General features: G+C 67.9%; 6 protein-coding genes across 6 annotated transcripts in view; 3 read left to right on the top strand and 3 right to left on the bottom strand.

The window, feature by feature from the left end:
- The first annotated feature begins 253 nt into the window (after nt 1–253).
- Nucleotides 254–2,088, top strand: FKBP11 (FKBP prolyl isomerase 11). The gene is given in 7 exon segments (XM_065659747.1): nt 254–420; nt 422–602; nt 888–953; nt 1,392–1,482; nt 1,586–1,619; nt 1,713–1,783; nt 1,855–2,088. Coding segments are annotated over 7 exon segments (828 nt in total). The 3' UTR covers nt 2,073–2,088.
- A 115-nt stretch (nt 2,089–2,203) lies between these two features.
- Nucleotides 2,204–4,614, bottom strand: CCDC65 (coiled-coil domain containing 65). The gene is made up of 9 exons (XM_065659750.1): nt 4,554–4,614; nt 4,250–4,389; nt 4,007–4,174; nt 3,756–3,925; nt 3,507–3,645; nt 3,223–3,420; nt 2,913–3,131; nt 2,681–2,833; nt 2,204–2,583 (listed from the first exon to the last, which is right to left on the bottom strand). The coding sequence occupies exons 2-9, from the start codon at nt 4,382–4,384 to the stop codon at nt 2,278–2,280; spliced, it is 1,488 nt and encodes a 495-aa protein (XP_065515822.1). The 5' UTR covers nt 4,385–4,389; nt 4,554–4,614; the 3' UTR covers nt 2,204–2,277.
- Nucleotides 4,615–4,774: 160 nt separating this feature from the next.
- On the top strand, nt 4,775–7,154 carry RND1 (Rho family GTPase 1). The gene is made up of 5 exons (XM_065659748.1): nt 4,775–4,957; nt 5,032–5,119; nt 6,092–6,201; nt 6,298–6,432; nt 6,503–7,154. The coding sequence occupies exons 1-5, from the start codon at nt 4,838–4,840 to the stop codon at nt 6,746–6,748; spliced, it is 699 nt and encodes a 232-aa protein (XP_065515820.1). The 5' UTR covers nt 4,775–4,837; the 3' UTR covers nt 6,749–7,154.
- Nucleotides 7,155–7,378: 224 nt separating this feature from the next.
- On the top strand, nt 7,379–11,570 carry DDX23 (DEAD-box helicase 23). The gene is given in 19 exon segments (XM_065659744.1): nt 7,379–7,482; nt 7,599–7,807; nt 7,888–7,986; nt 8,089–8,185; nt 8,289–8,354; nt 8,455–8,593; nt 8,676–8,809; nt 8,887–8,999; nt 9,079–9,222; nt 9,337–9,562; nt 9,645–9,790; nt 9,919–10,096; nt 10,177–10,419; nt 10,538–10,689; nt 10,801–10,837; nt 10,839–10,910; nt 11,016–11,190; nt 11,262–11,296; nt 11,298–11,570. Coding segments are annotated over 18 exon segments (2,454 nt in total). The 5' UTR covers nt 7,379–7,482; the 3' UTR covers nt 11,487–11,570.
- A 304-nt stretch (nt 11,571–11,874) lies between these two features.
- On the bottom strand, nt 11,875–14,199 carry LOC136003810 (voltage-dependent L-type calcium channel subunit beta-3-like). The gene is made up of 8 exons (XM_065659745.1): nt 14,184–14,199; nt 14,016–14,096; nt 13,821–13,879; nt 13,625–13,734; nt 13,398–13,549; nt 13,227–13,322; nt 12,996–13,145; nt 11,875–12,925 (listed from the first exon to the last, which is right to left on the bottom strand). Exons 2-8 carry the CDS (start codon nt 14,058–14,060, stop codon nt 12,299–12,301), a joined length of 1,239 nt encoding a protein of 412 aa, XP_065515817.1. The 5' UTR covers nt 14,061–14,096; nt 14,184–14,199; the 3' UTR covers nt 11,875–12,298.
- Nucleotides 14,200–14,261: 62 nt separating this feature from the next.
- The window catches only part of LOC136003656 (voltage-dependent L-type calcium channel subunit beta-3-like), a 1,768-nt gene continuing 1,233 nt past the window's right edge, over nt 14,262–14,796 (bottom strand). The window contains exons 2-4 of the mRNA XM_065659464.1: nt 14,632–14,754; nt 14,420–14,535; nt 14,262–14,352 (exon numbers count right to left, since the gene is read on the bottom strand). Coding sequence (XP_065515536.1) covers nt 14,289–14,352; nt 14,420–14,535; nt 14,632–14,754 — 303 coding nt within the window. The 3' untranslated portion in view covers nt 14,262–14,288. The remainder of the gene's footprint in view (nt 14,353–14,419; nt 14,536–14,631; nt 14,755–14,796) is intronic.

The raw sequence follows: 14,796 nt of genomic DNA, 5'->3' as shown, positions 1-14,796 counted from the left end.
GGTGACCCCAGGGGCAGGGGTTTGGGGGCCCCCATCCGTGCGGGGCTCAGCTTCCCCTGTCCCGCAGGGGGCCGGGAAGGGCGCTGGGTGCGGGACAAGGGGCGCTCCGCACCCATGGGAGCCGGATCCTGCTCGGTGCCGATTCCTCCGGGCTCTCCTGCGCCCGCTGGTACCGGTCCCGCCGCCGGTGCCCTGGGACGAGCCCGCCGCCCGGCTCAGGAGGGCCACTGGGGCAGTCACCGGATAGAGACCAATGCTCGGTGGCAGCCCGGGATGGGCGGCACCGGAGCACGGGCGGACGCGTGTCCTGGACACCGGAGGGGGGAACCCCCAGCTCCGTTCCCACCGGGGCTCGTTGCTTGTCCCGCGGCCCGGTCCCGGTGCCGGGGGGGCGGTCCCGGGGAGGAGGCGGGGCTCGGGGTGAGCACGGGGCAGGACGGGGCGGTCCCGGTGCCGCAGCCGCCAGCCCGGCCATGCCGTCCCCTGCCGCGCTGCTGCTGCTGCTGGTGCCGGTGCTGCTCCTGCTGCCGCCGCCGCCGCCCGCCCGCGCCGCCGAGAGCGAAACCGAAACCGGTGCTCGGGACCTGCTGCTGGAGACTCTCGTGAGCCCCGCGGGAGCCGGGAGGGGAGCACGGGAACCGGGGCTGCGCGGGGAACACCGGGCACCGGGACCCCCCGGCGGCGCCTTCGCTCGGGACCGGAGAGGGGGGACCCCGGCGGTGCGAGGGAACGGGAGCAGCGGAGGGACGTGGCTGCGCGGGGAGCGCGGGGGGCACCGGGGCGGGGAGTGCGGCTCACGGGGAGCCCGGGGGCCACGGAGCGGGGTCCACGCACCCCGAGGATGGGGTGACCCCGTCCCGGTCCCCCGTGACCCCGTCCCGTTGCAGGTGCCCCCTCCCGAGGGCTGCACGGAGCTGTCGGCGCCGGGGGACACGGTGCACATCCACTACACGGTGCGCGGCGGCAGGAACACGTCAGCACAGCGCTGCGCCGGGCGGGGCGGGGGGACGGGGACGGCTCCGGCACCGGGGGGGTGGGGAAGGGAGGGGGGGGAGCAGTGGGGTGGGCATGGGGGAGGTACCGGGGAGATACCGGGGAGATACCGGGGAGGTTCAGGAGTAGGCGTGAGGATGGCACTGGGATGAGCATGGGGGTGGCACTGGGATGAGCATGGGGGTGGCACTGGGACGGGCAGGGGGGTGGCACTTGGGTGACCCTGGCACTGGGAGCAGCGTGGGCAGGTCCCCAGGGTGGCACCGGGATCAGCGTTGTCCTGCGGAGGACAATGGGAACTGCCTGGAGTGTCAGTGGGACAACACCGGCACCTGTGTGGGGCAGAGCCAGCACGGGTGCCGGTGCCAGAGCCCGTGATGGTGCCGGTGTCCCTGCAGGGCAGCCTGGAGGACAATGGCCGCATCATTGACACCTCATTGAGCCGGGACCCGCTCCAGGTGGAGCTGGGCAAGCGCCAGGTCATCCCCGGTGAGCACAGCGCATCCCGAGGGATGCCACTGCCTGCGCCCAATGGGCTTTGGCATGCCCCCGGCCATTCCTGCTCACCCCTTTACCCCCTGATTCCTCACAGGCCTGGAGCAGAGTCTGCTGGATATGTGTGTGGGGTAAGCTGGGCAAGAGGCACAGGGGGTGTCCCCAGGGCCACCTGGGGTGTGGGTCCAACCCCACAGGGCACTGACAGTGTCTCACCGCGGCAGAGAGAAGCGGAGAGTCATCATCCCCCCTCACCTGGCCTACGGCAAGCGGGGGTCCCCCCCGTCCATCCCAGGTGAGCGCAGCTCCTTGGGGTCCCCGTGGGGTCTCCATCAGCCCCACTGAGGCTCTGTTCCCCCATCGCAGGGGATGCGGTGCTGCGGTTCGAGGTGGAGCTGGTGGCTCTGTCCCGTGCCGGTTACTGGCAGAAGCTGCTGAACAAGGTGGTGCCGCTGCTGTGCTTGGGGCTGGTGCCGGCGCTGCTGGGGCTCATCGGGTGCCACCTCTACCACAAGGCCAGCAGCACCAGGCTCTCCAAGAAGAAGATGAAGGAGGAGAAGAAGAACAAAGCCAAAAGGAAATAAAGCCTTTCCCTGGGCATCTGTGGCTGCTCCATGACTGTGTGTGGCTCTGGGGTGCAGAGACACCTTGAACACAAGTGGGAGGTGACAGACCCACACCAAAGCATAAACAAGACCCCGGAGCACAGTTTTGGGTGCAATTTAGCTCCTTTATAGCACCTCCAGGCTGTTCCAGTCACTGCAGTATCTGGGGCTACACTGGGGGGTCTCAGGCAGTGCTGGTGGAGCCATGGATGGGCTGCAGACGGGTCTTGGGGTGCGCAGCGCAGTCCCCGCTGGTGTGGGGCAGGGCCCTGGGCATGCAGCTCTTGTGCTTGACGGCGAGGAGCGGGTTGGGCTCGCTCAGCACCTCCTGCGGGATGGAGATCCCGGCCAGGTACTGCTGGAGCAGGTCCCGCAGGCGCCGGTTCCTGCGGCTCAGCGCCGCCCTCTGCCGCTTCAGCGCCTGCTCCTCCAGCTTGGCCTTGTTGAAGCGCTGCCAGAAGCGCTCCAGCCCCACGTAGTCCTGCATGGCCTGGGCGAGAGGCAGGGCAGAGGGTCCCCAGCCTGGCCATGGGCCATTCCAGAGCCCGGATCCTGCCCCGAGCCCCAAGGGGGCTTCAGCTCCTCACCCAGGCCAGCGGCTCCACCAGTGTCTCCTGGAGGACTTGCCGGACATCTTCCTCCTCCTCCTCTTCCACTGAGGATGAGTAAAAGGGCAGCACCTTCTCCTCCTCCGTCTCCATCCTGCGGCACATCTCGGCCAGGCGCAGGATGCGCTGGGCCTTGGGGGGGATGCAGGAGAGGGCAGGGAGGGCTGGGAAGGTGGAATTCCCACCCCGAGGGGCTCCCAGCACCTCTCACCTTCTCCATCACCTGTGCCAGTGCCTTGAGGGCAGCACTGCTCTGCAGGGTGAGCCTGAGGAGGCTATCGTGGGCATCAGCACCCATCTGGTTCATCTCAGTCCTGAGCTCCTGGAGCTGCCTGAGGACCTTCTCCTTCTCCTCCCGCATGCGCCGGTTCTGCTCCTCGCTTTCCTTGAGAAGAGCCACGAGTCGGCTCCTGACAGCTGTGATCGAGCCCTGGGGACAGTGGGGACACGAGGGACGGGGCCATGTGGATGGGGACAGGGTCCCCATTGCCCCCACGTCCCCCCCTGTGCCCCGCCACAACCTGCAGCTTCTGCAGCTTCTTCGTCTGCATCTCCACCTCCCTGGAGCTCTTCTCATCCTTCTGCTTGAGTGCCTCAAAAGCCACCCTCTGCTGCTCCGTGGCCTCGGCATAGTCCTGCAGGGCGCTTCGGACCTGCTGCCAGAGCTCGTCCAGCTTTGCCCCGAGCTGCAGGCGGGTGTACTGCTTCTCCTGCAGGCTCTGGGCACAGACACAGCACGTGTGAGCCACCGCTCCCCAGACCTCGCTCTTGAAGGCTCCCAGCCTGTTCCTCCCCCTGCCCTTGCCTCGTTTTTGATGTCGTCCCGGGAACTCTGGAATTTCAGCGTGATATCCAAGTCGTTCTTGGCCTGATTCTGCTCCGTGCCCAGCGCCATGTCCTGCAGGTAGCAGCGTTCCCGCTCGTGCTGCTCCGCGATGGTTCTCCTGTGGGAAGCACAGGGGAGCTGCTGGCAGAGGGTGGCCCCAGTGGGGTGCTCAGCACCAGCACAGGACAGGCAGTGAGCGCCACTGCCGCCCCCCTGCCCCTGCTGCACCTCTCCTCCTCGAAAGCTGCCTGCAGGGCCTGGAGCTGGGCCCGGTACCCGTCCTGCAGGCACGCCAGGCGGCAGCGCTGCAGCTGCAGCAGCCGGTCCACGTTGAGCAAGTGGCTGCGCAGGGCTCGGCCGTGCTGCTCCTCCGCCTCCTCCAGGTCTGCGGCCAGAGCCTGCAGGGTTGGGGCTGTCACAGGCCGCGGCGGGGGGGGGGGGGGGCGGTGCTGCCGCGGCCCCTCCGGCCCCGAGCTCACCTCGATGACGCCGTCCTTGCAGTCCATGACCCGCGCAAAGGCCTGGCTCAGGACGCGCACGTCCCGGCGCAGCTCCTCGGCCCTGGCCGCCCGCAGCACCGCCCTCCATTGCGCGTGGAGCTTGTGCAGGCTCAGGGCGCTGCTCTGCTCCTCCTTGGCCAGCTTGTGCTGAGCGGGGCAAGGCCGTGAGCGGGGACAATGCGGGGGGGACCCTGCTACCCCGTCCCGTAGCCCCACCGGTACCTTCAGGAACCGGGTGAGCACCTCCGCCTTCCTCTTGGCCGCCTCCTCCTCGGCCAGCGCTTGGCTCTGCAGCAGCAGGAGCTTGTCCTCCGCCGACATGGGGACTGCTGCCCGGAAGCGGCGCTTCCCGGCCATGGCGGCTGTGTCCGGGCACACGGGGTGAGGCGGGAGGTCCCGGCCCCCCCCATCTCCTCCTCCTCGGGGTCCCCCCTGACGCCCCCCACACTTTGGGGTCCCTCCGTGCCCTCCCTTCGCCCCCTCCCCAGCCCCGATCCCGGTACCGAGCGCACCCCACAGCACCCACCGGCGTCTCACCGGTGTCCTAGCAACCGCCACTTCCGGCTTGGGCGGGAGCAAGGCCCCACTTCCGCAGTCAGCCAGACGGGGCGCCCCCTGGCTTGGAGGAGCGGCTCCAGGCCGGACCCCGCCTCTCCGCCATTGGTCGGCGAGCCGGCAGTCGCCGCGGTGATTGGCTACCTGACGCCTCCGTGGGCAGGGCTCGGCGGCTGCGGCTTATATAAGGGCGCTGCGGCGGCGGGGCGCAGGGCCGGCGGGTGGGTGCCGTGTGCGGGCCTCCGCGCCGCCGCCATGCGGGAGCGGAGGCCGGTACCGGCGGCCCCTGCCCGCTGCAAGCTGGTGCTGGTGGGCGATGTGCAGTGCGGTAAAACGGCCATGCTGCAGGTGCTGGCCAAGGACTGCTATCCTGAGGTGAGCCGGGACCGGCACCCAGCAGCGGGGACCGGCACCGGGGCCGGGCGCTGACGCTCTCGGTGCCGTTACAGACGTACGTGCCCACCGTGTTTGAGAACTACACAGCGTGTTTGGCCAGCGAGGAGCAACGGGTGGAGCTGAGCCTCTGGGACACCTCCGGTACCGGGGTCAATGCACTGGGATGGGTTCCCTCCAGTACCTGGGGGGTGCAGGAATGGGGGTTCCCTCCGGTACCGGGGCGGGGGCAGCGCTGGCCCCGGTGGGGCTTGATGTGGGAGGGGGGGTTAGGGTGATTTGGGGTCTATGGGGATGGGGGGGATGCAGCAGAGGGAGCCCTCCGATGGGGGGCTGGCATAGAGCCCCCGGGGACCGGCCCCATGGAGTGCCACAGGGTAACCCCCTTCCTAACGGGGTTCCCCCCTCCCTATGACCCCCCCTTGGATATTGGGGCGCTGCGTCCCTGCGGGGCTGCCTGTGAATGGGGAGGTAACGGGGATCCCGGGGTTCTGCGGCTCCCCGCGGCGCTGGGGGGGCCGGGGCAGCCCTGCCCGGGTGCTGCAGTGTTCCCCCCGCCCGAGGGGGGGTCCCCGCCACCCGCGGTCCCCGCGTTGCCATGGCGATGCGCTGGCGCAGCCTCTTTGCTATTCCACGCACGGAGCGTCTGGGCTGCGAAACCCCCTCCGAGGCCCTTCGGGGTCTGGGGGTGGCGATGGGGGCCCTCCCCCGACCCCCCAATACCCACAGGGGCTCCCCACTGCCCACGCGTCGCCCCCCCCCCCCCCCCATGCCGCCTCCCCCTGCGGTCACCGCGGTGGTGCCAACGGCTCTGGCTCCCTGGGGACCCCATGGGGGTGGTAGCGGCCCCCCATGTCCCGCTGCCCCCCAAGACCCGGTGCTGCTGTTGGGGCTCCCCAGCGTGTGTGTGTGTGGGGGGAGGCGGTTGTTACATAAACACCACGGGATCCATTTCCCATCGCTGATGGGCTGCGGGGAGCGGAGGTGGTGCTTTGGAGGGGGGTTAGAGCTGCATGTGCCCCCCTAGCCCTGGCAAAGGGGGGCTGTGACCCTTTGCCATCACCTCCAGGGTCCTTTATGGGGGTGCTGTGCCGTGACACCCCCTTTGCCACCCAGGTTCTCCCTACTACGACAACGTGCGTCCCCTCTGCTACAGTGACTCGGATGCTGTCCTGCTCTGCTTTGACATCAGCCGCCCCGAGACTCTGGACAGTGCGGCCAAAAAGGTGTGGGGGGGGGGGGGCATGGGGAGAGTGTGTGTGTGGGGGTGTTTTGGGGTCCTCTCACATTGACACCAGCCCCGTGTCCCCCTCATTCTGCAGTGGAAAACAGAGATCCTGGACTATTGCCCCAACACGCGGGTGCTGCTCATCGGCTGCAAGACAGACCTAAGGACAGACCTGAGCACCCTCATGGAGCTCTCCCACCAGAAGCAGGCACCCATCTCCTATGAGCAGGTTGGGGGGTGCCGGGGGCAGGGTGTTGGGGTGCTCTGGGGGGGTTTGGCCTCACCAGGGACTGTTGCAGGGCTGTGCGGCTGCCAAGCAGCTCGGAGCAGAGGGTTACCTGGAGTGCTCGGCCTTCACCTCGGAGAAGAGCGTCCACAGCATCTTCCGGACCGTGTCCGGCATCTGCCTCAGCAAAACACCCCCGCAGCCTCCCCGGAGTCCCCCCCGCAGCCTCTCCAAGAGACTCCTGCACCTCCCCAGCCGCTCCGAGCTCATCTCCTCCACCTTCAAGAAGGAGAAGGCAAAAAGCTGCTCCGTCATGTGAAGGGGGGGGATGCCCGTCAATGACCCCCCCCTGCCGCTCCCCCCAGTGTCCTCCTGCCCTGCGCCCCCAGGATGGGGTGGGGGGCTGGCCCTGGAACCTCCCCTGGTGCCAATGGGGTGCCTGTCCCCCTCCCATCACCCTGCTTCCAGCCCCCACGGAGCTGCCATGGGTGGGAGGGGTCTCTAGGGAGGGTGATTGGCAGCCCCCCCAACCCCAGGGGGGGTTCATTCATGGACTCATCCCCTTTTGCCCCACCCCATCCCTCATCTGCTGCTTGCCCCTGGTGGGGTGGGGGGCGCTGGGGAGGGGCTGTTTTATGGACTGTCGTTGGGGGGGGGTGTGGGGTGTCTCTATTCCATGGTCAGTGTTATTAAAAGCTTATTTATTATCGGAAATATAACGCCCACCAACGTGCAGCGGGAGTGGAGTCCTCTTTTGGGGGGGTGGCGGGGCTCAGCGGGTTGGGGGGGGTCAAAAGGGCTCTTTCCAGCTTGGGAATGGGGGACACGGCGCCGTGGGGTGCGCAGGACACGGGGGGTGTCACGGTAGTGCCGGGGGGGGGCATCGCGCTGCCGGCGGACGGACCCGCGGGTGGCGGAGGTGCTGCGGTCCGGAGGGCGCGGGGGCTGCTGGGAGTTGTAGTCCCTGCGCGGAGGCGGCCTCTCTTTCCCAGCGTGCCCCGCGGCGGCCATGGCGGCAGCGGGACGCTGAGGCCCGGAGCGGCGGCGGCGGCGGTGAGCGGGGCCGGGGGGGTCCGCGGGGGCTGCTGGAGCCCCCGAGCCCCGGAGCGGGTGCGCAGGGCAGGGCCCTGCTCCCTCCCGGTGCCGGTTCCCTGACGCTGTCCCCGCAGATGGCCGGGGAGCTGACGGACAAGAAGGAGCGGGACGCGTCCCCCGCAGCCAAGGAGGAGCGGAAGCGCTCCCGCTCCCCGGACCGCGACCGGGAGCGCGACCGGGACCGCAAAGGTTCCCCCCCCAAAGACAGGAAGCGGCACCGGTCCCGGGACAGGCGGCGGGGGAGCCGCTCGCGCTCCCGGTCCCGGTCCAAGTCAGCGGAGAGGTGAGGGGGGGGCTGCCCCCGGAGGGCGGGTGCGGGGTGGGGGGGGGAGGGTGTTGAGCCATAAGGACCCCGCTCCATAGGGATCGGCGGCACAAGGAGCGCGACCGGGACCGGGGCAAGAAGGAGCGGGAGCGAGACAAGGATGGGCACCGGCGGGACAAGGACAGGAAGCGCTCGAGGTGAGCCCCGGGGGGCTCCGGGGTGTCCCCGCTCCCCCAGGAGCGGTTCCGCGGGGCCCCGGGGCTGTGCTCGGGTCCTGATCCCCGGTCCTTTGCTGGAAGCTTGTCCCCGAGCAGGGGGAAGGATTCCAAGTCCCGGAAGGAGCGGGATGCGCGCAGAGCGGAGGAGGAGGAGGAGAACGCCCTGAAGAAGGAGAAGGTGAGGGGGGATTTGGCTGGGAATGGCTTTGGGAATGTGGGAATCCCCCTGGTGAGGCAGAGTCCCCACTGGGGCTGCTGATGGGCTGCTCCCACATCCACAGGCACAGCCGCTGTCCTTGGAGGAGCTGCTGGCCAAGAAGAAGGCTGAAGAAGAGGCGGAATCCAAGGTGGGAGCTGGAGCTGAAGCCTCCCCCTTGGGATGGGAGGGATGGGATTTGGGGGGGGGGGCACATCCAGACCTGCTGTGACCCTGCCCTTCTGTCCCAGCCCAAGTTCCTGTCCAAGGCGGAGCGGGAGGCCGAGGCGCTGCGGCGGAGGCAGCAGGAGGTGGAGGAGCGGCAGCGCCTGCTGGAGGAGGAGAGGAAGAAGAGGAAGCAGTTCCAGGAGATGGGGAGGAAGATGCTGGGTAAGGGGGTGCCCACCCCTGGAGCCCCCCCGGCCCTAAGGGGGGGTTGTGCTGGGCTCTGAGCCCTTCCCGTGCTCCCCAGAAGACCCCCAGGAGCGGGAGCGTCGGGAACGCCGGGAGCGCATGGAGCGGGACACGAACGGCACCGAGGATGAGGAGGGCAGGCAGAAGATCCGGGAGGAGAAGGACAAGAGCAAGGAGCTCCACGCCATCAAGGTGGGTCTGGGGTGACCCCGGGGGGGGGGGGGGCTGGGAAGGGGATGGAACCCCCCCACTGAGCCTCTGCTCCCCAGGAGCGGTACCTGGGGGGGGTGAAGAAGCGGAGGCGAACGCGGCACCTCAATGACCGCAAGTTCGTGTTTGAGTGGGACGCATCGGAGGACACCTCCATTGACTACAATCCTCTGTGAGTGGGGGGGTCCTGGGCCGGGGGGGGTGTCCCTGGGTGTGTGGGGCAGTTCCTGATTCTCCCACCCCCGCTCCAGGTACAAGGAGAGGCACCAAGTGCAGCTCCTGGGCCGGGGCTTCATCGCGGGCATCGACCTGAAGCAGCAGAAACGGGAACAGTCGCGTTTCTACGGGGACCTCATGGAGAAGAGGCGGACGCTGGAGGAGAAGGAGCAGGAGGAGTGAGCTGGGAGGGTCCAAGGGGCTCTGCTGGGTTTGGGTGCAGCTCGGATGGGGGCAGGATGGTTCCAGCCTTCCACAGGGTGAGCCCCATTCCCTTCCTCACCCGCACCCAGGGCTCGGCTGCGGAAGCTGCGGAAGAAGGAGGCGAAGCAGCGCTGGGACGACCGGCACTGGTCCCAGAAGAAGCTGGATGAGATGACGGACAGGGACTGGCGCATCTTCCGCGAGGATTACAGCATCACCACCAAGGGGGGCAAGATCCCCAACCCCATCCGCTCCTGGAAGGACTCATCCCTCCCACCCCACATCCTGGAGGTCATTGACAAGTGTGGTTACAAGGTGGGCGATGGGGGCTCCTATGGAGAGGGTCAGGCTTGTGAGGTGGGGGGTTCTGTTCTCATCCTGCTGCTCCCCTCGCCAGGAGCCCACCCCTATCCAGCGCCAAGCCATCCCCATCGGCCTCCAGAACCGGGACATCATCGGCGTGGCTGAAACCGGGAGCGGCAAAACAGCAGCTTTCCTCATCCCACTGCTTGTGTGGATCACAACCCTGCCCAAGATCGATCGGTACGGGGGACCAGGGACACTGCACGGGGCGGGGCATGAGCCACCATGATCAACAGGGGAGGGGGACACTGCACGGGGGGTACACGTGGCACCGGGGGTGACGTGGCCGTGCCCTGCCCATGCCGCAGCATTGAGGAGTCGGACCAGGGTCCCTACGCCATCATCCTGGCCCCCACCCGAGAGCTGGCCCAGCAGATTGAGGAGGAAACCATCAAATTTGGGAAACCTCTGGGCATCCGCACGGTGGCCGTGATCGGGGGCATCTCCCGTGAGGACCAAGGCTTCCGCCTCCGCATGGGCTGCGAGGTGAGTGCCCCCCATGGAGGGGCCCTGGGGGCCGTAGTTCACCCCCAGCCTATGGCCACCAACCCCCGTGACCCCCCCAGATCGTCATCGCCACCCCAGGCCGTCTCATTGACGTGCTGGAGAACCGGTACCTGGTGCTGAGCCGCTGCACGTACGTGGTGCTGGATGAGGCGGATCGCATGATCGACATGGGCTTCGAGCCGGACGTGCAGAAGATCCTGGAGCACATGCCCGTCACCAACCAGAAACCAGACACGGATGAGGCCGAGGACCCCGAGAAGATGTTGGCCAACTTTGAGTCAGGGAAGCACAAGTACAGGCAGGTGGGTGCTGGTGGAGGCAGCGCTGTGGGTGCTGCCATGGGGAGCAGAGGGCTTCAGGGAGCAGCAGCCCGGTCCCTGCCCCTCTGGGCCCATGACTCCCTGCCCTGTGCTCCCATAGACCGTCATGTTCACGGCCACCATGCCGCCAGCCGTGGAGCGCCTGGCCCGCAGCTACCTCCGCCGTCCCGCCGTGGTTTACATCGGCTCCGCTGGCAAACCCCACGAGCGGGTGGAGCAGAAGGTGTTCCTCATGTCCGAGTCGGAGAAGAGGTGAGGATGGGGCTGCTGGAACAGGAGAGGTCTCGGGGGTGCTCAGGGGTATTTGGGGGTGAGGGAGCTCTGGGATAGGCTCCTCAGCCCCACTCTGCTCCTTCACAACAGGAAGAAGCTCTTGGCCATCCTGGAGCAGGGCTTCGACCCCCCCCATCATCATCTTCGTCAACCAGAAGAAGGGCTGCGATGTGCTGGCCAAGTCCCTGGAGAAGATGGGGGTGAGTCTGGGCTGGACCCTCCCCGCTCTGTGTCCGCGCTGCCCATGGGGACCCCGTGGGTGGGGGGCTCCAGGCCCTGCCTGACCCCTCCTTTCCCCCCCGCAGTACAACGCCTGCACCCTGCACGGCGGCAAGGGCCAGGAGCAGCGGGAGTTCGCCCTCTCCAACCTGAAGGCCGGGGCCAAGGATATCCTGGTGGCCACCGATGTGGCTGGACGCGGCATCGACATCCACGACGTCTCCATGGTGGTCAACTACGACATGGCCAAGAACATCGAGGGTGAGTTGTGGGGGGCAACGGGGGGCAGTGGGGGGGCTATGTTGTGCCTGATCCTCATCACCCCCTTGCAGATTACATCCACCGCATCGGGCGCACGGGCCGCGCGGGGGAAGAGCGGCGTCGCCATCACCTTCCTCACCAAGGAGGACTCGAGCGTGTTCTACGACCTGAAGCAGGCCATCCTGGAGAGCCCCGTGTCCTCCTGCCCGCCGGAGCTGGCGAACCACCCCGATGCCCAGCACAAACCCGGCACCATCCTCACCAAGAAGCGGCGCGAGGAAACCATCTTCGCCTGAATCCAGGTCCCCCCATGGAAACAATGCGGCCCCCCCCGATGGCAGCAGCACCAGGGGCTGCCAGGACCTTTCAGCTGCTTTTGGTGCATCCAGGACTGCCGACAGCAGAGACTTGGCCCAAGGGCCCCCCCCTGTTGTCCCAGCCCTGCTTCCACCCTCCCCATGGCCAGTGGGGCTCCGGGGGCCGGTTCCTCCTGCCGGGACCGGGCTGGTGCCCATTGGGACTATTCCAGGCCCTTCCTTCCCTCCATCCTTGTGTTTTTTAGCTGCAATTCCAGGCTGCAGGAATAAACCCGGTCCGGCACTGCGCCTCCTCGTGCTCTCCCTGCCCCTGTCCCCCCGCTATCCCCTGTGTGTCCCCCCCCGCCACACAGACACGGCCCTCGGAGCACTTTCGTGTTTCTGAAACCGGTTACAGGGAAATCAGTGCTTTCTACAAAAGAAATTGTAACAAATCTGTGCCCCCCCCCATCCCCTCCCTGCGAAGGGCCCCCGGGGGGGGTTCTCGTCGAGCAGCCCCCGGGGGGGGGGGGGGGGAGGGATGCTGTATTTACAGGACTGTGTGCGGTGACGTGCGGTGGCAGCTACAGGGACAGCAGGGACGGGGCAGTGAGTGCAGGCAGGGGGTGCCCCCCCCCGGCCCTGGTCAGGGTCTGGCTGCCCCCTCCCATCCGCATCCCCAAAGGGGGGGGGGGGGTGTTGCAGTGACCGGCGGGGCGGGGGGGACTTGGTGCAGAGCAAAGCGATTGGTGCAGCCCCCTCGTGCCGGGGGTCCCATGCGGGGGGGGGGCACAGGCTGGGCCTGGGGAGGGTCAAAGTGGGGGGAGGGCACCTTCCTCCTCATTCAGGTCTGTGCTGCTCACCCTGCCCCCCCCATGACCTGGCACCTGTGTCCATGGCAGCGAATGGGGGGGGGAAACTGAGGCAGGGAGAAGCTGTGTGGCTGAGCCCCGGTCCCCAGGGAAGGGGTGGGGGGGAGTCCCCTCGCCCCCCCCACCCCCTGTGCTTATGGCTGAAGACGTCCCCCCAAGGAGGCCCCCGAGAGGGGGGAGATTGTCTGAGCACCCCCAGTGCGGGGCTGGGGGGGGCAGCTTCCCAGCCGGGCCCCCCCCTCCTTCCCTGCCCTCCCCTAGTAGCTGTCCCTTGGCCCAGGGCCGGCTCCGCTGCCAGTTCCTGTCGTGGTTGCGCTCGCTCTGGCGCTCGGGCGTGCCGGGGCCCTGCATCCCGCTGTTGTGGTGCCGGTGGGGCTGGTACAGGTCGGGGTAGGGGTCCCCGAACTCCTCCTCCTCCTCCTCCTCCTCCTCCTGCAGGTGCCGGGAGCCTCGCTGGGACGCGGCCCCCCACGGCCGGGGCGAGTTGTCCCCGGCGTCGTCCGACGGCATCAGGCTCTCATGCTCCAGCGGCGAGTGCTCCCCGCGCTCCCCCAGCAGCTGCTGGCTCTGTGGGCATGGACGGGGCTGGGTGCACAGCCCCAACCCCACTGGGGTGCACTGGGGTGCGCGGTGGTACCTGCAGCCCCGGCAGCCCCGGGGGCGATGGACCGGTGTGCGCGATGTGCGGAGGGTGGTGCGTGGCGCGCCAATAGACCTCCAGGTACTCGGCCAAGTGCTCACAGGCGTCCTCCAGCTGGTTCTCATCCAGGATCACATCAAACAGCTCCTGGGGGGGGGGGCACATAAAGGGGTCAGGGGGGTCCGGAACCCACTTTGGGCTGTCCCAGTGGGCATCCCGTTGGCTCACCGGGGGACACTGCACCAGTTTGTCGGCTGCCATCATCTGCACATTGAGGTGCTTCACTTGGGACTTGCCACGGGACTTGATGAGCCGCTGCAGGACCTGGGGGGGCACAGGAGGGTGGTAGCATCATAGGGGACAACCGGGCCCCCCCCCAGACCCGCTGGTACCCCCCACCTTGGGTGAGGACACCTTGACATAGACAATGATGGGCGCCAGGGAGGTCTTGGCCAGCTGGGCTGGGTGGTTGATGGTGTCGGCATCCAGCACCACAAGCTGCAGGGACTTGGCCAGCTCAAAGATGCGCTCGATCTCGCTCTGCACCTCGGCTATGGGGGACATGGTGGGGGGGCATGAGGCTGGGCTGGTCCCTTTTGGGGTCCCTGCAGCCTGAGGGTGCTCACCAATGCTGGAGCGGGTGGTGGAGCGCTCCAGGATCGCCTGCTTGCCCAGGTTGTTGAGGATGGAGCGCTTGGCCAGGGACAGGTCAGCCGTGATGTGGGTGATGGAGATCCTGGGGGGGGCAGAGGGGTGGCAATGGGGGCCCGGGTGTCCCCCTATGGCCATGGCGCAGGGCCGGGGGCAGGGCCAGGGCCTCACCTCCCATCGAATCTGTGCTTGAGGAAGTCGAACAGAGCTTTCTGCATCATGTCCGTGACCTGCGCGGGCACCGGGAGCCGCAGATGGCACCGGCAGCGGGGCCCGGCCCCCCGTGGGCACCCCTGGGCCCCACCATCTGCCATGGGGTGGGCAGGGAGGGGACAACGGGCTCAGGCCACCCCCCTGCCCCGGTACCTCGTATCCTTTCAGCGAGGGCCCCACCAGCACCACGGGCCGCATGGAGGGGACCACGTCGTAGGGTGGGATGTGCTGTGTCTGGGGGGACACGTCAGTGCCCTGTGCCCCATAAGTGGGGCTAGAGGGGGGGTCTCTGCCCCATCTCCCCACACCCCTTGGACTCACCTGCTTCTGCTTCTGCTTGGCTTGGGGAGAAAAGAGGCAGGGGTTGGTGACAGCAAACGGGGGACCCCCCCGGGGCCCCCCCCCCGGGCCAGACTTGGCTCTTACCTAAGGAGGGGGAGGCGATCGCCGGCTCCCACTGTCGCCGAGGCCTGAGGCATTGCCAGCTCTCCTGGGGGGGAGCAATGGGGGTCAGCGAGGTTTGGGGGGCTCCCGGTTGGAGGGGGTCCGGTCCTTACCTGGCTTTCTGCTCCTGCTTGAGCCTCATGGCTTCCAGGCGCTGGGGGCTGGGGATGAAGGCGATGTCCCCCCCCTCCTTCACTAGGCGCCCAATCCACCAATCATTGCTGTATTTCTGGGGGGGGTGGGTAGGGGGTGCAGAGCACGGTGAGCTCTGGGGGGGGGTCCTTGGTCCTGATTTCCCCCCCCCCCCCCCCAGACCCCCCTTCACCTCCTTGATGTGCAGGAAATCTTTGGCTTCGAAGTTGATGGCGGCTCCTTGCACCGGGCACTCCTCGTCCAGCGCCCCGCAGTAGCTGACATTGGTGCGCACGGCGAAGGCGACCGGCTTGTGCTGGGGGGGGGGGGGGGGGGATAAAAGAGGGGGTTCAGCACA

This window comes from Lathamus discolor, chromosome 23 (assembly GCF_037157495.1).
Source record: "Lathamus discolor isolate bLatDis1 chromosome 23, bLatDis1.hap1, whole genome shotgun sequence".
In the NCBI taxonomy this organism is placed as follows: domain Eukaryota; kingdom Metazoa; phylum Chordata; class Aves; order Psittaciformes; family Psittacidae; genus Lathamus; species Lathamus discolor.
This window is presented reverse-complemented; position numbering and strand designations above follow the sequence as displayed.

Coding starts and splice junctions, on each gene's coding strand:
- CCDC65 (XM_065659750.1), bottom strand. CDS start 4,384: ATGGCCGGGAAGCGCCGCTTCCGGGCAGCAGTCCCCATGTCGGCGGAG. Junction 4,175..4,249: donor TGCTCACCCGGTTCCTGAAG/GTACCGGTGGGG, acceptor TGCCCCGCTCAG/CACAAGCTGGCCAAGGAGGA. Junction 3,421..3,506: donor GGGACGACATCAAAAACGAG/GCAAGGGCAGGG, acceptor GTCTGTGCCCAG/AGCCTGCAGGAGAAGCAGTA.
- RND1 (XM_065659748.1), top strand. CDS start 4,838: ATGCGGGAGCGGAGGCCGGTACCGGCGGCCCCTGCCCGCTGCAAGCTG. Junction 5,120..6,091: donor GAGCCTCTGGGACACCTCCG/GTACCGGGGTCA, acceptor TTTGCCACCCAG/GTTCTCCCTACTACGACAAC. Junction 6,433..6,502: donor CACCCATCTCCTATGAGCAG/GTTGGGGGGTGC, acceptor GGACTGTTGCAG/GGCTGTGCGGCTGCCAAGCA.
- LOC136003810 (XM_065659745.1), bottom strand. CDS start 14,060: ATGCGGCCCGTGGTGCTGGTGGGGCCCTCGCTGAAAGGATACGAG. Junction 13,735..13,820: donor AAGCACAGATTCGATGGGAG/GTGAGGCCCTGG, acceptor TGCCCCCCCCAG/GATCTCCATCACCCACATCA. Junction 13,323..13,397: donor TCAAGGTGTCCTCACCCAAG/GTGGGGGGTACC, acceptor GTGCCCCCCCAG/GTCCTGCAGCGGCTCATCAA.